Genomic DNA, 25,261 nt, shown 5'->3' with positions numbered 1-25,261 from the left:
AACAAAGGTCAGATATTTATGATTTTGTTGTTATTTTTACAGCCTAACATGTTACAGAATTACAGCCCTGTGTTAAAGATCGTTTTATTATCTCTTGCTGATAAAACCTAATCTTTGATTGCTCCAAACCCAGCGAACTCTGAAGCATTTCTACAAGTATACCATTAGCCTTTGCACAGATGTCTGATACTAAAGAACGGCTGCCTACAGATCAAGTTGCTGAGACCAGCTCTCGCGAGCTTTGTGTCAGAAGCAGTTGATTATAATGTCAGTACTGTCCAATTTGCAGGCTTAAAGCAGCAGCTGCATACTGCATCTCACTGAAGTATTCATAGATCTTGACTCTTACAAACTTTGTACTTGTTGTAATCGAAACTGGGGTAAGTGCTTCTCTGTTTACATGTCTCTCTCTGACAGTATAAGTGACCATTTAGCTTGATGTATATAAGGTCTGTGATCTTTTAAAATGTTATATTCTGTCCATTTGTTGCACTGCTGGGTATACGCGCTCTGTAAATGGAATTGATGGAACATGTAAGCAGGAACATGTAAGTATGAGACCCTGACATAATTCAAGGGAACCCAGGCTAACGTAAATTAAACCAAGCTGGAAATCATTTATTAATTCAGCTATCTTTTCCATTTAAATAAAGATTACATAGTGTTGTGTACAGATGTCTCATTTGGGTAAAGATTTGCTGAAAGAGGAAACAATAGAAATAAATTGCATTTCCTTGCTGAAATAGAATACAAAAGTTAACTTTTATTGGATAAAACTAATAAAGAAGCAACTTTTCCAAGTGTGCAAATATGTTAAACTATATATCTCTGTTTGGTAAGGGTTGACAGGCTAAAGCAATCTTCTGACCTTTATTACTCTTGTAGTTATAATCCAGTCATGCTGGTTTAGCTTAATATGTTTTATATCTCTGAGTTTGTTTTAATGCAGAATTAAAACCCCTAAGACATACAGTATTCTAGTACACATACCAAATGTAGTAATACTTTTCTGTCAGTTGCTAGTTTTGTCGCTGTTAGCTGGATCAGTAATTTGAAACTAGTTTTGTGCTTACATTTTGGAGTGTAAAAGTTTTGCATGTGCGTGTCTCCAAGTTTGACTGACTGACTTCTGATTTCTTATGGAGTTGATGAAAAAATTATTTTAGAGCCACATAAAAGTTGCAACATTGATTTTTCCTTATATTATGTGTTCCATATGTACATTACTAGTTACAATATTTTAGAAATATGGGTCAGAAGTGCAGGGTTTCTGATTATATTTGCTGCTTCTCCTTGTGGCTCCATTAGTAGATACTGTAACTAACATGAGAATGTTAAATAATGTAAGTCTTAAAGTCTAAAGCTTCTATTTTAAACCCCAAACTCCTGATGTTACTAATATTAACATCTCATTTTTATTACATTCTCAGTTTTCTTTTCCTTACATTGACAGTATTTGAAATCATGATTCTAATCTTTTTTTTTTTTTCAGTCTTTCAAGGTTGCACTTAGAAATTTTGTGTTCAATATTTGCTTTCAGTGGCAATTTCAGACTAGTTTTTAAAATTGCCATTCTTACCCTGAACTACTGTATATTAGATGATTACTGACTTTATATGCCTTTAGTTTCTTAGCCCAATAATGATGCCATTTCCTGATCAATTTGCATGAATTCATTTCAAAGCAATAAAACCAGAGTTTGACCCTTGCTTAAACTTTCATTCTTTTGTAGAATTTTTTTATAGGGAGCTCTTTGGAGTGCTTTTCAAAGCTGGGTAGTGATCATTACACCCATTTAGCGGGCGAGAAACTGATGTACAAAGAGATCAAATTATTTGCTTACAGTGAAAGAAAAAATCAATAATAACCAAAACTAGAATCCAGGTCTGCAACAGGGAGCTTGGCCTGAGTAATTACTGCAGCTTGGAGCACTAGGGCTCAGATTTTGCCAACACTTACGCATAGGCTGCACTTGCACACATGAATAGTTCCTATCAGTCAGGGTTGCTCACCTCTGTAAAGCTGTGTACATGTGTGTATGCATGTTTGATTCTGATCAAGTCAATCTTCCAGCTCAGCTAGTATTGAGTAAAAGCTCTGTAACACTTAAATTCACGCTTAGAAGTTTACCATAAGAGACAGTATTAATTTTTTTTCCTTAAAAGTTTATCAGTTATACCATTGATTTGTATTTGTTCATGCTTTTGACAGTTACAATGAAGTCTTTTGATAAGTTTTCTCTCTTTCTTTTTGTGTTCCATCAATGCTTTCTCATGGACAAGAACTACTTGAAGCAATTTTTTTTTCTCTTTTTTTCTATATTCCGCCAGCTTTCCAACAATAAACAAGCAGAATGATCTTAGATTAGGCATATATCTGTACTTTCCACAGAAATTAGCTTCGCTCCTTTTAAGAAGAAAACTACTGCTCCTTAACAATGAATAGACTGTTTTAAAGTGGCAGTACTGAGTATACTAAGTACAACAGGACAGTAATAAAAAAAGGAACCTTTGTTGAGTGTCTCCACAGAAACAGACTGTCCTTTTTCTGATGTGCTGCTGTCAAGAAGAAAAACTGTTATAAGAAAAGTTTAGTACTTTCTACTTTAAGGACTAGGATCACTGACGCTGTTCATATGCTTAACCTTAAGCACATTCTTAAGTGTTAAATTCTTAAAACAATCATTGTTTTTTATTTAGTCTAGAGGTCCTACACTGGTCCCAGTCAAAGATTTGGCCTTATTATGGTTGCCACTGCAAGGCCAGGCACTGCAGAAACTAAACCAAATAAATGTACATTCCAAGTGATAACTACAACACCTGTTATTATAGGCAATGGTAGCTACAAAGTAGATTCAATTATTCATAATTTCATGGACACAAGATTTTGCAAGGAATTTTTTATTTAGGCATAATGAGTGCTAAAAACATGTCAGTGGATGCACAGTATGTGCATGTAGTTATGAGAAGCACCTCCAATAGCAAGGAAGTGTGACTAGAACAGTGTGACACTTCAATGCATTGTTGAGTTTACAGCCATGTTGTTTTACCCTATAACTATTGTATTTCAAACCCATTTGGATACCACTTGAAGACTATAATCAAATATAGGTAGTGGGTCAATAGCTACAATAGAGTATAGACAGGTCATTTAGAGAGGTCCCTACAGGAAGAAAAACATATTCCTGAAAATTAGTCACCTCCAAAATTAGGGGAAAATCTAATCTAAATGATAGGGGTGCCAGTTAAGGTTGAGTACACAGTGAAGGAAATGTTTTGAAATGTCCTTTTACTTGTGGAAAAACCTGAATGTGATTTGAATTCAGCCAATAGATTTAGCAGCAAAAGTGTCTTGATATCCTTATGACTAGGTTTTTGGGGGTTTGGGATTTGTTTGTTTTTTAACTGTTTGTAAGATACATTGTTAATAGTTCCCTCTATTTACTTTATTATATGAATAACCAAAGTAACAACCGACCAAAAAAAATTGTAATCAGCCATTATGTCTTCTTGCACAAGACTTTTGTTATGTAATAATCCCAGGGATGAATGGTTAATGGTACCTGTCAAGTAAAACAAATAGGAAAAAGCCTAACAACTAAACATTATGTGGTAATACAGATGAAATATGTTTTGTCCAAGAATTATTTGTGTGTGGAAAAGGAACAGGCATGTTTCCTTGGCTCAGCAATATGAGCGTAAGCTCTGAAGGAACATGATGGTAACTAATAACTGTAGTTATTAGTCCAAGTCCCATGCTGCATGGGGTATATGGATAATCCTTTACATAGTCAGAGTCTCACTGCATACACTGCTTCATCAGACCAACCCCATCTAACCCTCAATAACCCTCATGTTGTTCTGTACAGGCCTGTTTTAGAGCATTTCCAGTTTTCAGCTTAAATCAGAAAGAGGCAATCGTAATGCTAATTAGAATAGGGGCCCAACTCTAATTAGCAATGACCATACAAGAGAGACCAGGATTATCATCCAAGTGCACACTTTACACTATTAAAATGATTGATTGTTAGAAATTGGTGGCAGTAAATGGGGCAAGAATTTTTGCTGCTGATTCACGTTAAGCAGCAAGCATGGCCAGTGACAACTATTTCTAAAGCCTGTTCAAAGGCTAGCATGCTCTCTGCAGCAGAAGCACACCAATTCCATTACCGTTGGAACCTTCTTGCATTCTTCTTGCTTGCAGCAAGATTGGAATATATGTAGGCATGCTTCTATATGTTTATCTCTTCTCTGTTGCAGGAATTATGATGTGGAACAATGGAAGAGGTGTCTACTCCAGATATGTAGCCTGTTTTTTTCTTCTGCATATGTTCGTCACAAAGGCAATGCCTGAAGATGACATTATAGTTACTACTAAGAAAGGAAAAATAAGAGGGATCAACTTGCCCGTACTTGGGGGAACTGTGACAGCCTTTCTTGGAATTCCATATGGAAAGCCACCAATTGGTAGACTGAGATTCAAAAAACCAGAACCCCGTGAGAAATGGTCAGAGACTTGGGATGCCACAAAACATGCAAATTCTTGTTATCAGAATATAGACAAAACGTTCCCTGGGTTCCCTGGATCAGAGATGTGGAATCCAAAAACTAATCTTAGTGAAGACTGCTTATACCTCAATGTATGGGTTCCTTCTCCCAGAACCAAAAATGCAACTGTCATGGTATGGATCTATGGAGGTAGCTTTCAATCAGGGACATCTTCTTTGCCTGTCTATGATGGCAAGTTTCTGGCCCGGGTTGAACGAGTGATCGTAGTTTCAATGAACTACAGAGTAGGTGCATTAGGATTTTTGGCTTTACCAGGAAATGAGGAAGCTCCAGGAAATGCGGGATTATTTGATCAAAGGTTAGCGCTTCAGTGGGTTCAAGAGAATATAGCAGCATTTGGTGGCAATCCAAGAAGCGTGACTTTATTTGGAGAGAGTGCTGGAGCTGCTTGTGTCAACTACCATCTCCTTTCCCCTAAAAGCCATCCCCTCTTCACAAGAGCCATCATGCAGAGCGGCTCTGCTAATGCCCCGTGGAGTGCAATAACGTGTTCTGAGGCGCGGAATGGAACTTTGACCTTCGCTGAACTTCTCCACTGTTCTGCCAACAATGAGACCGATATAATTCTCTGTCTCCAAAACAAGGATCCTGAGGACATACTTGAGGGTGAAGTTTTCATTTCAACACACAATTATATTGTAAAAGTACCTTTCTGTCCAACAGTTGATGGTGATTTTCTCACTGACATGCCAGAAACATTGATGCAACGTGGCATTCTTAAACAAACACAGATCTTATTGGGAGTTAACAAAGACGAAGGGTCAGCTTTTCTAGTGTATGGGGCACCTGGTTTCAGCAAAGATAACGATAGCTTGATTAATAGGACAGAATTTCAAGCGGGTTTAAGGCTGTTCTTTCCAGAAGCAAGTGAACTTGCCATAGAATCAATCATTTTTCACTACACAGACTTGGAAGATGAGCAGAAGCCTGAACTTTATCGTGATGCCATGGATGACGTTGTTGGAGATTATAGTTTCATATGTCCTGTAGTAGAGTTCACAAAAAAGTTCGTTCAGTTAGGAAACAATGCCTTTTTATATTTCTTCGAACATCAGTCTTCAAAACTTGCCTGGCCAAAGTGGATGGGAGCAATGCATGGTTATGAGATTGAGTTCGTATTTGGGTTGCCTCTAGAAAGAAGAGTTAATTATACCAAAGCTGAAGAAATGTTGAGTAGATCCATATTGAGATACTGGGCAAGCTTTGCAAAAACGGGGTAAGTTTATGTTTGGCTAGTTCCTTTTATTCCATATGCCTAAACTAAAAAGGATGATCCTGTTGGTCATGACTTGGATCCTAGTGAAGGCTACAATTAATTGTCCAGTTATCCGGAATTTCTGTTATCTCATTACTGATTAAAAGCAGTGTCTCAGTAAAATACATCATTGAAATGTATCCGACTGTACAAACTGAGCTTAAGAAAACACTGTGTACCCTTCAAAGTTGTTAGTCATCTGCCCCCTATCCAGGCATACACAAAACATTTTTGCTGTGGTAGCAGATGTAAGTGAAGGCAACAGTTTCAAATATAAAAAAATAATATCTACAGTTCTGGAACAGACTTCCAGTAGTAATGGGAACAAAAAAATCCAAACCATTTTTTTTAAATGGAGGTTGATTAGTTCATGAAAGGGCTTATATGATGTGCTTGCCTGCAGTAGTAGGGATATGCACACAATGACTTGGGAGGTCCCTTCCAGTCCTGTTTTTTTCTATATTCACTTCTCTTGTATAAATGCAATCTGGTGAATTTTGAAGTTGATGGCAAATCTTCTGTTGAACACACTGGGACTCCCCCTCACAGTAGAAGTTACCTTAGCTGATACAAAACTCAAATACATTAACTTAATATGGGGCATTAAATGGGACTTTGGCATTTGAAATCAAAGCCTTTCTACTCAAGCTCATAGGGACCTGAAGTAGAAGAAAGAGCCCTTTTATTATGTAGGGATTCTCTGTTGCTGTATTAATGTAAGACTTGTACTGAAACCAATAAATATCCTTCACATTTGGGGATGCTTTACACTATCGTATATATGCTACATGGCTATTACCAGGTCCATACAGAGTTAGGTTTAATATTACAAATCTAGTGGAATATTGAGAATGAAGCCCTGCCTTCTGGTTATTTCACTCATTTACTTTACTTCAGGGAGAAAAAAATCCATATTGCAAATAAAAGTACCCAAGATAATGTTCAGTTAAACATTCAGTGTATAACCCATTTGGAAGTATTTTATTTATTGAATGCTTATATTAAATACGAATTCTCAGATGACTATTTCTTTCAATGAAAAATGATCCTGATACAAAATTGATTAGGTCAATAGAAGATTCCCACTGACTTCCATCAACTATGTATGAACCTGCACCTGTACTTCACAGTGGTGTACCAATGCAGCCGGGGGGGGACAGGGACAGAGGGAACTATGCCCCTGGGTCCTGGCAGGGGGTTGGGGGAGCACCAGTTGAGCCTGCCAGGGGGTACTTGCTCCCCCGGCGGCACTTCCAGTTCTGCTGCCAGCACTTCTGTTTCCACCACTGGCACTGGGGGATCCCCTCCCCCCACCTGCGAGGGGGAGGGGCTCAAATGCAAGTATTGGCCCCCAGGTGCTGGAGACCCACAGTATACCACTAGTTCTTCATTCATACATTAATAGGTCCGTAGATTGAAATTTGAGAGGCAACCCATAAGGATCATTGACTGTTGTCTCCTGTGCAATGCAGGCCGTGGGATATTCCCTGAATGTATTTTCTAAATAGAATACATCTTTTAGAAAAACTCCTAATACTGATTTTAAACAGGGGTATTAAACTTACAGCCCAGAGGCCAGCCCCAGCCCACAAAGAAGTCTGCTCCAGAGAGCAGAGGTCTGAGTCCACTGTGCTGCCCCTCCACTCCCTAGCATTTCCTTCTGCTGTGAAGCCTGCTGCTTACCCTTGCTTCAGAGGGGCAGGGAATCTGGCAGACAGCCACTCCGAGTATGGGGAAGGGATGGATACTTTCAGCCTATGCCAGCATCTGGGTTGTAAGCTCCTGCCCACACCAGCAAAAGGCTGTTGATCCTGATTTACATCTTCTATTGACTATCTCCATTGAAGGATAATCCACCACAAACCATGGTATGTTATTCCACATGTTAATTGTCTTTACTATAAAAAGTGTTCAGCTACTTGGAAGCTGAATTTGTCTAGTTTCAGATTCAGCCATTGAGCCTCTTGATACCTTTGTCTCATCAACTGAGGAGCCCATTATAAAAATTGTGTTCCTTGTGTAAGTGCTTACAGACTGTGCTCAAATAAACCTTTAACCTTTTCTTTGTTGAAGATTCAAGGAGCTCAATCAATGAAGTTTCACTATAAGGCATGCTTTCTAGTCCTTTAAGTATTGTTGTATTCACTGTCTCCAATTTATCAGTGCCCTTTTTTTTCTTATGGCCCAGCAAAAAGGCACATCTGTATTATATACAGGAGTCCTATATACCTCCATACTCCTACTCAATATTACCCTTTTATATATCCAACTATCAAATTATCTTTTGACCTTTTTGAGCTAAAGTCCAGCTGATTACTTGCCAGAATTCCCAAAGTTTTTCAGAGTCACTCTCCCAAAATAGTTCCTAAAGCATGGTCTTCCTTCTTTGTTCCTAGATGTATGAATTTACAGGTGATCATTTTATCAAGCATATAGCTAGCTCGTGACCACTTTACCAATTACTCAGATTGCTCTATTTCAATAACCTGTTCTCTTTGCTTTTCATAACTTGCCCACTCTGTCATCTATAATCAGTTGAGCCTTCCATTTTGCTCATATTGCTTAATTAGAGATCTATTTCTATTCAGGAAGTTTACCCCATCTTTCTCTCTCCATATCATTCTTTTAACTGGATAATTTCTTCAATGGGTATTTAAAAGGACAGTAATAATTGATTTGGAAAAATACATTTAAGAGTCCTACTTTTTACTTTGTTTTCTTATGTCCTGAGGTGAACTAACAATTTATCCTTAAATGTATCATTCCATTAACAGGTTTTTTTTTGTGTCAAAGCTATAATTTAGCTTAATGAATAGAAAAATTAATATATGTAAGAACGCTATAGTTTCAGACTATATAGAGTCTGTAATGTACTTCATTTTTTTGCATACAGTTAAGGGCTATTTTAAGAATTAATGTTACATACAATGTGTTGAAAAATGTGGTCTTCAAATGCTATTCTAGTATTTTAGTCTTTTTATATTATTGAAATATTAATATAAGGGCTTCTCGTATAAAAAATCCTTTTGTTTGTATTAGCAGTTTAATGGCAGTGCTCTATATGTATTTTAGGGAATTGGATCACTTGCAATGAGGCATTTTTAGCAATAGGATGTATTGCAGAAACAGGAATACATTTGATCACTGTATTTGGAGCATTTAGTCATGTTATTTTTTACTCCCATGCATTTTGGACAATTGATTCCTGAAATAAAGCCTATGCAGTGAAAGCAACTAAAACTTAGTAATCATTCATGCAGAAAGGGCAGATCCAATCGGTGGAGATGTGGCCCTTAGACAGAAAGAAAGATTGAGCTGGAAATCTTTGAGATTCTGCAGTTTTTATAAACCTTCCCATGAGCATGTATTTTTCACCATAATCATAACATTGTTGATCTTTCCTATTTAAATAAATTCATGTATTTGAATAGAAATAAGCTCTGTTTGGAAACAGGATTTTCAGTACAATATTTCATTCTATTCTTTTTTAATGGATATGGTTTTAACCATGAACTACAATCTATATTCTATTGTTTTTCAGTGCCTGACTAAATATGAAATTACAGTGATAAGGGCATAGTACAAGTTAAAATTCAATAACATAAGGTATATGCAAGTTTAAGTTTATGAAAGACTGCCAGCCTGTTGTGTGGTCATCTAGTCTGATTATCATTTTGGACTATAATTAGATTAGCTGGCAGATAGAATTTCAAGTGGTTTCCACAGCAAACAGCGAATACTCACTATCTGATTCTGCCATAAATATTGAAAACATGACTATTTATGGTAGCTAATACATCCACACGATCCTCAATATCAACAAAATGATCAGATCAGTGTGTTCTTTACTAAATTAACAGATTAAAAGCCACTCTCTTCATAACCAAGAGCATAAATCATCTCACTGGACATATATCCAGGAGTGCATTCTCCATATATATATAGTAGAGAAAAAAATACACATTGATTGTGAAAATAAGAATTAATTACCCTCTTTCTGTCATGTCTGAATATACAGTAGAGATTTATAAAGACACATAAGAGCTTTTATAGTAAATCCAAGGGCAATCAAAAGGTTAGTATCTGTGGAAAAAAATGCCTTAGCCATTGATGTCTGCAGTACAAAAGAAGAAAATCTGGTAAAAGATGAAGATCAGAAGTACTGTCCAGCACAGTTCTTATTGAGGGTATATTCTAATGTGTGCTAGTACCAAAAAATGAGGGAGGGGAAAGAAGCCTGCATGGGTAGAGAGATGGTAAGCTTTAACAAAAGCTGAGGAAATATTTTTGTCTTCACTTGGAAGTCATTTTGAAATGACTTGACTTCCCTCAGAAGAATAGAGTATTACATTTATCCTTCAGTGCTCTGGCCCATTTCTTCACATTCCTCATGGAGTCTTTCTGAGCCCATGCTGTGACATTAGTAATCTAGATTTTTCATCCAGATATGACCACTAGAAGTATGTTCATATTAAAGATCAAAGGTTCAAAACCCTATGGGAGCTGTTTGCCTGGTGCTACATAAGAAAAAAAGTAGTAAGAGAGACAAATGATTACTTCAAAATGCTCTCTGGTGATGTATATGAAACCCTTGATTCTTTTGTTTCTTGCTGAATGAAATGGGGCTGTCAGTTGTCTTGAAGGCTTCCAGTACTTTGAAGACTGATAATCTTTCATTCGAGGAATTTCATTCAGTTTTCAAATTTTTTGAAACTGAATTCAGTTGAAATATTTAGGCATTTTTATATGAAAGAAAGGATTGAAATATGGATAAGTCATCAAGAGGCAGAAACGTAAATTGTATATTTGGTCATAAAGCTCAAAATGGGCAGAATCCCAATACAGTGCAAATTAAAGAGTTAGGTATCTGATTTTAGATAGCTGTCATGGGTCCACAGGGAAAACAGCTGTCCCCAAAATTATGTTTCTGAAACTGGAAAATACCTGAATGAGCTACATTATTTGAATGAAGGAATCTTACGTGTTGCTGTAAGTTCATCCGACTTTTATACATTTCAAGAGAAAATGTACCCCTTTAGCACTATACCATAGGTATCCATGAGAAGCTCTTAGCTCCACTATTCAGAGATAGGTGGGCATTATGCCTTCAATATACTTTTTTTCTCACTATATCTCTTTCAATGAATTGAAAAAGATGTTGAGATTGTATTTAGATATGTTTGCACTTTGGGAGATGTGATATTAGCAAAAGGTTGTAGAGATCTTTATGGTGGATAGAAAGCAAAGTTTACAAGACTACATGCACTGATGTTGGCATCATTATTTGCCTTTCTGGCCCAATATGCACAGAATTTCAACACAGAATTTTTTTTTTACTTTGTCCTGTGTCCGTCGTTCACTATTTCTAGAAGCACTCACACTGTTTGCACATATTCTTCCTGGCTAGGGACAGACAGCTAGAGCCTAAACTGATTCAATCTTTGCAGGTTAGTTTAACCTGCCTCAATTGAACCAATTCGCAACTGAATAGACATTCACTTTTTAAGTTGGGAAATGCAGGCTCATGCCTGCAGTGGCTCAGGCCAGAAGGCAAGGGGCATGCCCTCGGCTGCATAGAAGCTGTGCTGAGGGGTGGGGCATGGCCAGCCCTGGCAGTAGCCTGAAGTGAACTTGCCAGGGAGGGGTTTTAACTTCCCTGTCCCACTGGCATGGACCTGAGCCAAGGTCTGCCTGGCACTCCCCCCATACTGCTTCAGGGGCAGGGGCATGGCCAGATGCCAGCTGGCATGACCTCCTGAGGCAAAGGGGGCAGGGAAGAGAGTTTTTATCTCCCTCCGCCCCCAGAGGACTGCAGCCAGGGTTGCCAGCCCCAAACGCTACCTCTACTGATTGCTGCCTGTGTGGGGTGAGCAGCAGAATAAGCCCCCTCCACCAGATACTTCCCTCCCTGCCTCCTTCACCTAAGGGGGCTATGCCAGCTGGCCTCTGGCTGCACCTCTGCTTCTGCCTGGAGCAGCGAGGGGAGAAGTGACTCTCATGGGGTAGCAGCCACTGTCATGCTTTCCCAGGAGTGCAAGCTTCTTCCTGGCAGTGGGTGTGTGCTGTAGGCAGGAGCAGGACAGGCAGAACTGCCACCGACTGTGTGGGGCAGTCAGTTTCTGATCACTTAAACTGGTTTATATGTACCTTCTGTCCCTAGCTCCTCCCTGGCTGTCCACCATTAAAAGGTAATGTCCATTCATTGCATCTTTAAAGCAACTCCGCTCATATGTGAACAGTAACTGATAATTTATCCATGCCAACCTAATACGATCAATCCTTAACTCTGACACTACTGTCTCAGGGAATAAATAAATGTGTTAGTTCACAATAGGTCACAGTGTAACAGGATGTGGGCAAACTGAGGTTTATATAATTATCATGCAATAGTAGAGAAATTCAGAAATACCCCACATTTTTCTCAGTAATTAGATACTGTTGTCCTGATGCTTTTGAACGTTACTAGATTCCCTACCCTAGAAACTTACTTTTGTTGTTTAGCCAAGGACACAATGTAAACAGTACTATTGCAGGCTTCCCAATATTTCTGTGCTAGCAGGCTTCACCCTTCTTTTGAAAAGAGAAAAAATGCTAGTTTAGTACATGGTTTCTTTCATGAATCTGTCAACAAAGGCACCCACTTGGAATAATCTTTTGTGAATCCCTGCCCATTGATAACTACTCATCACATCCATTAAAAACACAAGAAGCAGCTATACATGCACTTTACTTCAGATTAGGCTAATTCGGTCTGCAGTAAAGCATCACCATCTACACGTGTACTGATATTAGGGCACAGTAAATTAACTCTACTGCAAGATAATACTAAAATAGTATTGTCAGGGATGGTATTATTTTATGGTGGAGTATTTTATCATGCTGAAACACACTTGTAGATGGTGACCAGGGGAGTAAATTGTACCCAGTCAGCCTAATCCACTGGGAGCCTGCTCTATCCCAGCTCAAATTGCTGCTGTTTCAGACATATGTATAGATGCTGCATCTAGGAGCAGTTTACTCCAGCTCAAACTGCTCCAGAGTTTATTGCTTCTCATTAATTGCACATGTAGTTGCATCCATAGGGTATATAATTTTCCAGTATAGTTTGACCCAAAGCAATGACAAAAATGAAAACAGTTGATTTTTGTACTTTTTTTTTCCTTTTGAGGAAAATTCTCCTGGAAATCATATTCAACCTGTCTAAACTGTAACACACAGATTTCCAGGCTGAACCTCAAATCTTAACCTGATCAAAATCTAGATGTCATCTTAATCCTGACTCCTTAACCCAGCTTTGCTCAAACTAAGAGTTACATTGTGTTTAGAAAAAATGTATTTACTATATCATTAGCCAGAAAAAAATGTGGCTTGAATTAAAAATTATGAATTCAGTGCACATTTGGTAATTGCTTCATGTGAAAATAGAAATTACTGTCTACATTTATGATGCCTCATTATAACAGTTCAAACAGAAAACATCATTCTGTACCAATGTCCAGATTTAACAAAGTGGCCTCTTCACTTATTGTTAGATTAGATATCATTCTTGTTCCTTCCATGCAACAACAAAGGAGGCAGTTGTATGCATGGACAGCAAATACAGTAGGGTTTGGCTTTAAACCTCTCTTGCTAAAATGACACTATTCTACAGGTGTAAAAAATGTTTCAATATCTAGAATATTCTTTACTAACACGATCACAGAACTACCTCATTTTACTGATATTGTCTCTGTTGCTGTGCTTTTTCCATAGAAAACTTTGCTTGATGCTTAAGATCAAAATCCTGCTTTTTTTTGTCTTATATACTGGGTTAGGATGAAGTCTTAAAAATTCTTTTCCACAAAGTGAACAAGGCTCAGGAAGAAAGAATAGTACAGTACTGCAGGAATCTCCCCAGCCTGAAACAAGGCCCGATGAGTTGGCAACGCAGATAAGGAACTACCACAATCAGTCCTACATGAGAAAAGCATATGCTACTTACTTCTAGAGCAGGTAAAAGGAATAAAGTTTGCTACAGTTTATTCACTCAGCACTTTCTGAAAAATATTCTAGTTTCTGCCTTGTGTAGGCATGTGATTTCAAAGCAACTCTGCATGGCTCCTGTAGCTTCCAAACCCTTGAACACTTGAAAGGAAAAGTAGGCCATAAATTGGCCCTTAAGAAATCTCCTTTCATGAAGTAGTAAGCACCAATCAGTGCGTTGAATTGTGTAAGAATGCACAAGGAAATCCTAGAGGTAGAAAACGATAAATTGGTCTAATAAACACCCTGTTTGCAAGAGCCTCCGATTATTCCAATAATCAATGCTTTTGTCCCTCTTGAAAACATGGCCAGTTATTGGCCTTTATACTGCCTTTGTCTATATGGCTTACTGTATCAGCTGTTCTTTTACAAGAAGTTTGCTGACAGATTAATGGTTATATTTTCCAACTACCTTTTTGCTTGAATAAAGTGAATTCAATATATTGAGGCAAAAAGTTCGGATACTAAAGAATGGCTTCTGGTTCAACAACATGGCCTCAGCACCAGGCTACATTCTAATAGTCTTTACAGTACAGAGAAAGGTAAATATTACTATATTGACAATAAGATTCCAGTGAGTGGAAGTCAAAACCTTACTTTCTTCATATTTTGCCCTATCACCTGTAGGCTACTTTTGCATTAATCATTTGAACCTCTAAGAAGATAATCTGGAGTTCATCTGATAGAACTTTCAACAATAAGTAAAATTCCTTTATTCAAATACTGTAGCTCATTCAGGGATTTTCTAGTTTCAGAAGTATAATTTTGACGATACTGGTTTTCCAAAACGTGCAGTTTGGAGGAGGCATTATTATATGGGTTTATTCTCCAAGAAAGTTTGAATGTTTGGGGGAAAGTTCCGCTTATTTTATTCCTGCTTTGTAAACAAGTAAAGCATAAAATGACAACTGAACTGCTGGAAGAGAGGACTCATAACAAGCCTAGCACTCACCAGCGCTCACAAACTCTGGCCCCAAGCAACAACAGCTTCCTGCTTATCTGCCAAGCAGGAGACCCACCCAAACTCCCCTGTTTGCTGGTTCTGTGTCACTGGTTCTACTGGTATAAAATGGTCATTAACATCATGATCAGTATATCTAATTTTGAACAAGGATGTAGGTATAGAGAATGCTATTTTAGGTTTTGGTGAGCTTAACTTGGAAATTCTCCCTCCATGTTTCATTTTAAATGAGGACTATGATGACAGACAGTTTTAATGTTAGTCTCATATTTCTTCTGTACTTTTGATGCTCTTCAGAAAGCTTTTGGAAGTAAATGAGTGACACTAACTGGTACTATCAATCATAGTCAGCAGAATGCTCTGCTAACTCCTAGTAAGATGAAGCTTTATTTATCGTGGAAAAAGATATGGTGTCCCAAATCAGTAGCTGCCAGGTTATGCCTTTTGCATTACTTTATTCATTATGTTTAGTCAGTGCATTTTTTTTAGACGTGAGTGAAGGAAAACTGACAAGGAGACAGACAAATCAGATGAGACAAAAACCAAAGAAAGAAAGCAGAGGTATATACAAGGATAATATTTTTTAGGTTGTGTGGAAAAATTCTCCCTTAAAAAGAAAATGACAAAATTTGTCTCACTACCAGTTTTACAAGTAATGAAACAAATCTTTTCAATTTGTACTAAAAAGCCAAGTCTTGAAATATTTCCCATTGTTTTAAGGGAATTTTTGTGGCTTTGATTGCCCCAACACTCCAAAGTACTTTGCTTGATTATTATAGGCTTGCCTTGGTGATTTTGGTGTATATTTTTGTTACCAAGTTATAACAACTTTTTTTTACTAGGATTGGTGTTATGATTTGAACTCATCCCTTGTCCAGGGTCTGGCAGAAGGAGTACATTTATATTATGCAAAATGTTTGTCATTAAAAATGTATGTCATAACAAGTTTGTCAGGAAAAAGCGCTTGAGCTGGCAGCCCTGCTGAGAGTCATTCTTGAATTGCAAACCTTGACGTCAGACCTCCGTAGAGATAACCCAGGTCTCAGGAACCCTAGGACTGTCAACCCCCACAGCTGTCCAGAAGCCCTATGGGAAATGGAAATGTCAAAATAATGAAGATAAGACATAGAATCATAGAAAATTAGGGTTGGAAGGGACCTCAGGAGGTCATCTAGTCCAGCCCCCGGCTCAAAGCAGGACCATCACCAACTATATCATCCCAGCCAAGGCTTTTTCTAGCTGGGTCTTAAAATCCTCCAAGGATAGAGAGAGTCCACAACCTCTGGGTAGCTTGTTCCAGTGCTATATTACCTTTCTCATGAGAATTTCTTTTCCTAGTATCTAACTTAAACTTCCTTGCTGAAACTTGTGACCATTGCTCCTTGTTCTGTCATCTGTTACCACTGAGAACAGTCCAGCTCCATCCTCTTTGGAATCACCCTTCAGGTAGTTGAAGGCTGCTGTTAAATCTCCTCTCATTCTTCTCTTCTCTAGACTAAATAAGCCTAATTCCCTCAGCCTGTCCTCATAAGTCAGGTGCCCTAGCCTCCTAACCACTTTTTTTTGCCCTCTGTTGGACTCTCCAATTTGTCTTCCTTGTCTCCTCTTCTACACCCTTTTTGTAGTAGGGGGCCAAAACTAGATACAATACTACAGATGTGGCCTCAACAGTGCTGAATGGAGAGAAATAATCACCTCCCTCAATCTGCTGGCAACAATCCAACCAATGCAGCCCGGTATGCCATTAGTCTTCACAACAAGGGCATATTATCGGTTCTTATTCAGCTTATTGTCTACTGCAAACCCCAGGTCCCTTTCTACACAGCTCCTGCTTAGCCAGTCAGTCCCCAGCCCATACCAGTGCATGGGATTGTTCCATTATAAGCACAGGACTTTGCACCTATCCTTATTGAATCTCATCAGATTTTTTTTGGTCCAATCCTCCAATTAGTTCTGTCTGAATCCTAGCTCTACCCTCCAGCAACTCCTGTTGCACTTTGACCTTGCTGATTTCATACCTTCATGCTTGAGCAGTACTCTTATGCTTCTCCCAAGTCATTTCTCCAAGTTTCCACTTCTTGTAAGCTTCCTTTTCATGTTTTAGCTGACTGAAGCGTTCCCTGCTAAGCCAAGCTGGTGTTCTGCCACACTTACTAGTCATCCTGTGCATCAGAATGGTTCCTGTGCTCTCAGCAAGGTTTCTTTAAAATACAACCAACTCTCCTGGACTCCTTTCCTCTTCAGACTAGCCTCCCAAGGGATCTTTCCCATCAATTAATGAAGTGAGTGAAAGTCTGCTTTTTTGAAGTCCAGGGTCTTTATTCTGCTCCTCCCCTTCCTTTGTTTCTTCAGGATCCTGAACTCAATAGTCTCGTGGTTGCTGCTGTCTAAGTTGATATCCACTGTTCTTCCCTGTTTGTAAGCAGCAGGTCAAGAAGAGCACAGCCCCTAATTGGCCTCTCCAACACTTGCACCAGGACATTGTCCCCAACACTGTCCAAAAACTTGCCTGCGCACTGCTGTGTTGCCCTCCCAGCAGATATCGGGGTGATTGAGGTCCCCATGAGAACCAGGGCATGTGATCAAAAACCTTCTGCTGGTTGTTTGAAGAAAGCCTCATGCACCTAATCCTTCTGTCCTGGTGGCTTATAGCAGATAGCAAACCCCCACCATAACATCACGCTTGTTGCTCTCCCCTCTGACCCTAACCCAAAAACTTTCAACAGGCCTCTCTCCAATTTTATACTGGAGCTCTAAGCAATCAAATGGCTCTTTTACATAAAGAGCAACTACTTTTCCTCTTCTGTCCCACCCTCCAACCTTCCTGAATATTTTGCACTCATCCATGGCAGTAGTCGTGCAAGCTATCCCAAGTCTCTATTTTTCCAGTCACATAATATTCATAGTTTCATAGTTGTTGTTAGGGTCAGAACAAACCTCAATAGACAATCAAGTTTGACCCCCTGCCCTGGGAAGAAAAGAGCTTTGAGGTCATATGACCCCAGCCAGGTGCTTGTCCAGTCTCCTCTTAAAGACCCCCAAGGTAGGGAGTCCATCTCCCTTGGAAGCCTGTTCCAGATTCTGTCATCATAAAGAAGCTCTTCCTGATGTCCAACCTAAATCTGCTGTCTGTCAGTTTGTGGCCTTTGTTCCTGCTTATTCCAAGGGGTTCCCTGGTAAACAGAGCATCTCCAATTTTTTGCTGCCCCCCCCCCCCACTGATGAATTTGTAAATGGCCACAAGATCCCCTCTCAGCCTGCTCTTGTGAAGGCTGAAGAGATCCAGGTCCCTCAGCCTGCCCTCGTAGGGCCTTACCTCCAGGCACCTAACCATATGAGTGGCCTTTCTCTGGACCCTCTCAAGGTTATCCACATCCCTCTTGAAGTGCAGCACACAGAACTGGATGCAGCACTCCAAATTTCATAGATTTCATAGACATTTGGGCTGGAAGGGACCCCAGAGGATCATAGAGTCCAGCCTCCTGCCCCAGGGGCAGGAAGTCAGCAGGGGTCATAGGATCCCAGCAAGACAAGCATCCAAATGTGTTTTGAAGGTGTTCAAAGTGGGTGCTTGAACCGCCTCAGGTGGCAGTCTGTTCCAAATCTTGGGGGCCCGGACAGTGAAGAAGTTCTTTCTTATGTCCAGCCTGAACTGGTCACAGTAGAGTTTGTGACCGTTCAATCTTGTCATTCCTTGGGGGGCTCTGGTGAACAGTCATTCCCCCAGATCCTGATGAGCACCCCTGATAAACTTATAGGTGGCCATCAGATCACCCCTGAGCTTGCACTTTTCCAGGCTCAATAGCCCCATTGCTCTCAGCCTCTCATCATAAGGTCTGTTTTCCTGACCTCTGATTATGCATATGACTCTCCTCTGCAGCCTCTCAAGCTTCTCCATATCCTTTTTGAATTGCAGAGCCCAAAACTGGATGCAGTACTCCAGCTATGGCCTCACCAAGGCTGAGTACAAGGCAGGAGAATGATGTCCCAGGATCTGCTTGAGAAGCCTCTATGGATGCAAGCTAGTGTTTTGCTCACTTTACTAGCTGCAGCATCACACTGAAGGCTCATGTTCATCTTGTGGTCAACCATGACCCCCAAGTCCCTTTCATCTGTAGTGCTAACCAGTGTAGCACTACCAAACCTATAAACATGGTGCAGGTTTTTCCTCCCAAGGTGGAGAACCTTGCATTTTTCGGTGTTGAACACCATCAGGTTCTCATCCACTCAATTCATGAGTCTGTCCAGATCTGCCTGGATCACCCTCCTGTCCTCAGGTGTGAATACTTTACCCCAGAGTTTGGTGTCATCGGCGAACTTGGCCAGTCACTTCTGACACCAATGTCCTCATCATTGATATAGAAGTTAAACAGTATAGGCCCTAGGACAGAGCCTTGTGGGACCCCACTGGTCACAGCGCACCAAGACAATTGACTCCCATTGACCGCCACCCCCTGGGTCCTACCGCGGAGCCAGTTCTCCAGCCAGCGGATCATGGTGACATCAAGGCCGCAGCTGGCCAGTTTAGCCAAGAGGTGATTGTGGGATACCAGATCAAAGGCTTTTTTAAAGTCAAGGTATACAACATTGATCTCTTCTCCCTTGTCCAGGTGATATGTCACCTGGTTATAAAAGGAAATGAGATTGGTCAAGCAAGACCTACCTGCAACAAACCCATGTCAGGTATCCCTCAGGATATTGCTTTCAGCTAGTCTGTTAAGGATGGCCTCCTTGATAATCTTTTCCAAAAACTTCCCCAGGATAGATGTCAGGCTGCTGGGCCTGTAGTTTGCCGGATCTACTTTCCTCCCTTTCTTGAAGATAGGCATGACATTGGCCTTCTTCCAGTCATCGGGCACTTCACCAGAGCACCAAGAACTCTTAAAGATCTGTGCCAGGGGCTGAGCTATGATGCTCACCAGCTCCCTGAGTACCCTTGGGTATAACCCATCAGGGCTGGCTGACTTGAAGGTATCCAGCCCATTGAGGTGTTCCTTCATGAGGTCAACTTTGATGGAGGGCAAGGAATCTCCCTCACCCAGGCCTCCTTGACCCATAGTGAGCAGGGCCGTCCCATGGGGCTGATGAAAAACTGATGCAAAGTACCCATTTAGTAAGTTTGTTTGCTTTTTCCTGGGCATCAGTTGTCAGTTGCCCCATCTGGTTTAGCAGGGGTCCAATGTTGCCCTTGCTTTTCCTTTGGCTCCCCACATATCTAAAAAAGGGCTTTTTATTATCCTTGATATTTGTAGCTAGCTGGAGTTCCATTGTAGCCTTGGCTTTCCTGATTTGCTCTCTGCAAATCTGGACTAAAGCAGAGTATTCCTCGTTGGTGGCGGTTCCAGTCCTCCATCCTTTATAGGTCTTCCTTTTAAGATGTAGGAGGTCCACCAGTTCCCTGGAGAGCCAAGGGGGCTGTTGTGCCCTTTTGCTGCCTTTCCCCTGAGCCAGGATGGACTTTGCTTGCGCATCCAGGATTGCTCCCTTGAGGTGCAACCACTTGTCCTGAACTCCCCTCTCCATCGGGTTTTGGCCTTTTAGGGCCTCTCTGACAAGCCTCCTTAGCTTGTCAAAGTCAGCTTTCCTGAAGTCTAGGACTTCTGTACAACTGACTGACTTGCCAGCTTTATGGCAGATCCTGAAGGTGATCAGTTCATGATCACTGTCACCCAGCTTCGCTTCAATTGTTAGGTTGCCAATTAGGTCATCCCAGGTTGCCAGTACAAGGTCGAGCAGTGCTTTACCTCTTGTCAGCCCGTAGACTTCCGACATCAGATAGAGGTCATCCACACAAGAGAGAAAGCTTTGTGACTGCTCGGATTTGGCCGAGCGCTCCTCCCACAAGATGTCTGGGTAGTTAAAATCTCCCATGACAACCATACACTGGGATCGTGTGGCCTCAGCCAATTCCCTGGTGAACTCCTGGTCGAGTTCCTAACTCTGGGTAGGGGGTCTGTAGTAGACCCCCACCAGAGTATCCCCTGCACCATGTTCCCCACAGATTTTAACCCAGTGAGTCTCAAGTCATCCAACGTGGGTGCCAATGTCAGCTTGCTGGGACGCGTAGCTTTCCTTGACGTAGAGAGCTATGCCCCCACCCCTTTTGTCCACTCGATCCCTCCTGTACAGGGTATAGCCATCTGTACCCGTGGTCCAGTCATGGGTGGAGTCCCACCAGATCTTCATTATCCCAATGACATCGTAGTTATTTACATTTAGGAGGAGATCAAATTCCTCCTATTTATTCCCCAGGCTCATGGCATTTGTGTATAGATACACAAGTGTCCCCTTAGGGGCCCTTGCCTTGCTTACATTTTGTTCCAGGGCTGGGGCGGGCTCCCTTACATGCCTCGGCCTACTAGCAAGGACTTCCAGTTTTTCTTTCAAGGCATAATGATAAGGTATAGACAAAGCTTTTAGAAATTGGCAAAAGCTTTCAACATTTGTAATTTTGAGTAAGAAGTTGCCAAATTTCAAACTTTGATTTTCACGTCAATTTGGAATATAGCCACCCCCCCCCCCAAAAAAAAATTCCAATAAGCAACATTTTCTGTACTATTTACTGTACCGCTTAGATAAAACACAAATGTTTCATTCTTTCATTTTGGCTTTCATTTTATAATATACATTATACTATATTCATTTGAAAATGAAAAGATATTTTGAAAAGGAAAACATCAGATGTTCCATTGAACCTTGTAGAAACATTTTTTTTCATTTTCTTTACTAAATGAATTGACATGTTCCTGCAAAAAGTCTATGAAATAGCATTTCCCACTAGGGAAAAAAGCAAAACAAAACAAAATATGGCAGCAGAAAGTATGTAACTAGCTGTAGCAGTGATTTGAGAAACAAAAGGGTAGACTGTGACAATGCACAGGAAGAAGTCCCATAGCTTAGTAGAAAACTAAAGGTAGAAGAAAAGTGAGGGCTAAAAAAAATCAGTTTAGGAGCCTGGGATATGATGCAACTACCAATTGTAATTAGGAAAAAAGGATGTGAAGGTTAGAAGGAAAAGTATCCATATAATTTTGCTTGGGCAAGACATTAGTCTTCAGTCAGTGAGTTAGGAGAAAGGATGTCCTATCAAGATGAGCACATATGATATATTCCAGACTAAGATGCCACTCTTTCCTGCTGTCTGTCAGGAAAAAAAAAAAAAGAAAAGAAAAAGGGGGAATTTTAAATATACATTTTATACAAAAATTGTTTTTTTTCCCTTGCACATATTTGTGGTGGACACCCCAAATTCCACTTCCTTTTTCCACTTGATTCATTTTTAGAGACACTAAAATGTGTGGCAATCATACTCATGCTTTTTTCATAAGAGTTCCTGCAAAAAAATGGCCACATGTACCAAATATAGTGTTTACTATATATCAGAACTCCAACAGCTCTCCAACCCCTTTTTACTGTAAATACTTAGATCCCACTTTACTAGGGAGTCTTAAAAATCTCAATAGTTTAGAATCAGCACGGAGGTCCACCCATTAGGAAGCAGAAATGGAAACCTCTATTTAGCTATTTAGGAATTTTTGGATCTAGTACATCATGAAAAAAGCCAATAACTGGAGATGCACATTTGGCAATCATCTGAGATTCTGGCTTGCAAGCTGACAAGCTGTCATCGAATTTCAGAATCAAAAACAGGAATATTGGTTCATCCATTTGTCTGAAATGGGACAGGGATACAAATTGTTTACATTGGCCTAACATTATTGCCAACACAAATAAAAGGTGAAGATTTTTCCCCATACGCACTGAAATTTAGACCAAGTTCTTAGATATTTTCTTTTGTATATGAAACAGTTCAAACCATTGCTAAAACTGCTCAGACACCATTACATGTTAAATCAGAGTTTAATTTAAGAAATAATCCCAATATCACCGAGAAGAAGCAAACAAACGAACAGGCTAGAAGCTGAAAACATAATTTAAAAGTTTGTCTTGATTTTTTGGAAGTCGGTGCTGTATATACAATGATACTAGCTAACACAAATGCAACACACATTTCAATAGATCTCTCCTGTCCAAAAGAGAGAAAGGAGAGAGAAACAGAAAGATGGTTTTGTGATTAATACACTAGACTTAGATTCAAGAGATGCAGGTTCTGTTCTTGGCTATGCCATAGGTTTTTGCAAGCCTTTCAGCAAATCACTTTGACCTAGATTCTCAAAGGTTATTTTGCAAAGGATGCAAGCACCAAAATAGCTTTGAGAATTTGAGGGTTACCTCTCTGTTCTGCACATGTAAAATGACAATAATAATATTCCCTTAATTTATAAGGATATTGCAGTCTCACAGCAGGAGAATGAGGAAATCATAATGATGGTTTCTTGCTCTGCCTGAAGCCTAGCAGAGAGTCTGCCACCCACACAGTGAAGCAGGAAGAGATCCCTGAATCATGCTCAGGCATTGAGGTGAAGATTGTGATGTGGCCTCCATCTCAGAGCTGTAGGGAAACTATAAAGAACAAAACGGGACTTCTCCCTTAGCCCAGCAGTCCCAAAAGAAGGGAGAACATCAATGTTGGGTTCCTAATCCATAATGGTTATAATGGAGCGATGAAATAAAAATCAGTTCGTATGACAAGAGAAAAAGTGAAAAAAAGAGATTTTGAGTAAACAAATGTAGAAGAGGGAAAGAATATCCAAGGCAGGGTTAGACTGAGCATATAAATAGGTGTTGATGAAAAGAAAGAGAATGGAAGGAAGGAAGAGAAAAGACAGATGGAATGAGATGAGAGAGGGGTAAAAGAATCAGAAGTGTAAAATGGAGAGAGCTCGGGGTGAATAGTGCAGGGCAGATGCCTTATGGTTGAAGACATTAAAAAATCTTCAGTGCCTGCTGCTCTTAAACATGTGTTGCCCATACATTTTTTCAGATGTAGCCTTGAAAACATGGGTCTATGGGTAGCAATTAGTTTAATTAAACTATAACTTCATATAACAGTAATTTTACACCTGGGGCCTAATTAGATTGCCATTTAGTGTAAATGCTTACTGGTAATAAGTGTTAATCTAGGTAAAATCCTCCTTTCATAGACACTGCTTCTCCAAAATAAACAAACTCAACACATTTCCTTTTCTTTTCTCCTCCCCCCCTTTCTCTTTTTTCCTTTTTATTTATTTATTTTGTATGGCAAGGCAGTAAAATACGAATTTAGTCTGCAGTTGATTTCAAGTGATATTCAAAATCTGGAATCTGTTCCCCAGATAATCCTACAATTTTGAACTGGAATCTGGATTAGCAATTTAACATGAGGAATGATAATGCTTAAATGATGTGTATGTTGACGTGAGAGGCAAAAATACTTGTGAATTTTATTGGACCAACTATATGGCTAGTATAGACATAGTGGAGTTTCTGGGTACCACAGTCCCCTTCCTCAGACCTTTGAGACAGATGCAAGCACAGCTGAGTTGAGGAATGAAAAATATAGGTCATTTATACCTGTACTCGGGAGCTGGGGGAGAGCAGGCACCGTTATTAAAGCACCTGGAGCATCATGTATATCAGTGTCCCCTTGCTGAAAAATGGCAGCAGGAGCACTTTAACTAAAGCTCACTGAACAAGGTCTGGTTAAAGCGCCACCACCACCATTTTTCAGCATGGGGATGCTGATGCACATGATGTTGGAGTCTGCTGGAGCACAATAATTACCGCGCTCCTGCAGACTTGATTAATCAAGGCTACTTTGATGCACTGTAAGTACAGTGCATCGGAGCAGCCTTGGTGAATGTTTATAGGCACTTTACTCTCACTTACTTTTAGTAAGGAAAAAAACTAGCTGAAGCGAGAATTTCAAAGGGATCTTGACCTGGCATTTAATTCCATGCCTGTAATTATGTTCCCATTAGCTGCAGATTGAGTGAAAATTGTAGGTAAAAATGTTGGTAGCTAGCAATCTAGCCTTGTGATTTGTGGAATTTTTTTGTTTTTTGTGGTCCCATGTATTTGGAAGCTAGATGCTGAAATGCAGTCTTGTCATGTTTCTAGTTGATTGCATGCACAAAACTTTAGCCTAGTTATGGCATAAAATTAGCAGCTGTCATCATGTTCTCTCCCAACTAGCTCAGCCCTGAAGTCTGTTCAGGCAAAGCCCGAAACCTTTAACGACTGCTTATTATATCACACTAGAGCAACATTGCAAGCTCTCTTTCCTCCACCTTATAACAAAGATATTTTTCCAGTAAAAGAGGGAAACTGGGGGGTGGGAGGAGGCAGACAGGCAAACAACTGCTCAGGTACTCAGATTTTTGTTTTCATTAATGAGGCTCACTATAGTGGTATTAAGCATGTGATTATCTAAGGTGTTGTCAATTTCATAGATTTCATAGACATCAGGGCTGGAAGGGACCTTGGAAGATCATCAAGTCCAGCCCCCTGCCCAAAGGGCAGGAAGTCAGCTGGGGTCATAGGATCCCAGCAAGATAAGCATCCAATTTGCTCTTG

General features: G+C 40.0%; 1 protein-coding gene across 2 annotated transcripts in view; it reads left to right on the top strand.

Annotated features, from left to right (window-relative positions):
- Nucleotides 1–271: 271 nt before the first annotated feature.
- The window catches only part of BCHE (butyrylcholinesterase), a 53,772-nt gene continuing 28,782 nt past the window's right edge, over nucleotides 272–25,261 (top strand). Inside the window, exons 1-2 of one of the 2 annotated variants that reach the window (XR_002100608.1) lie at nucleotides 272–380; nucleotides 4,260–5,784. Coding sequence is in view for 1 of the 2 variants with exons in the window: in XM_019532680.1 (XP_019388225.1) it covers nucleotides 4,265–5,784 (1,520 nt within the window). In the remaining variant the exon portion in view is untranslated. The remainder of the gene's footprint in view (nucleotides 381–4,259; nucleotides 5,785–25,261) is intronic. The other variant, XM_019532680.1, reaches the window with a different exon arrangement.

This window comes from Crocodylus porosus, unplaced genomic scaffold (genome assembly GCF_001723895.1).
Source record: "Crocodylus porosus isolate Cpor-Errol unplaced genomic scaffold, CroPor_comp1, whole genome shotgun sequence".
NCBI classification, from domain to species: Eukaryota; Metazoa; Chordata; order Crocodylia; family Crocodylidae; genus Crocodylus; species Crocodylus porosus.
This window is presented reverse-complemented; position numbering and strand designations above follow the sequence as displayed.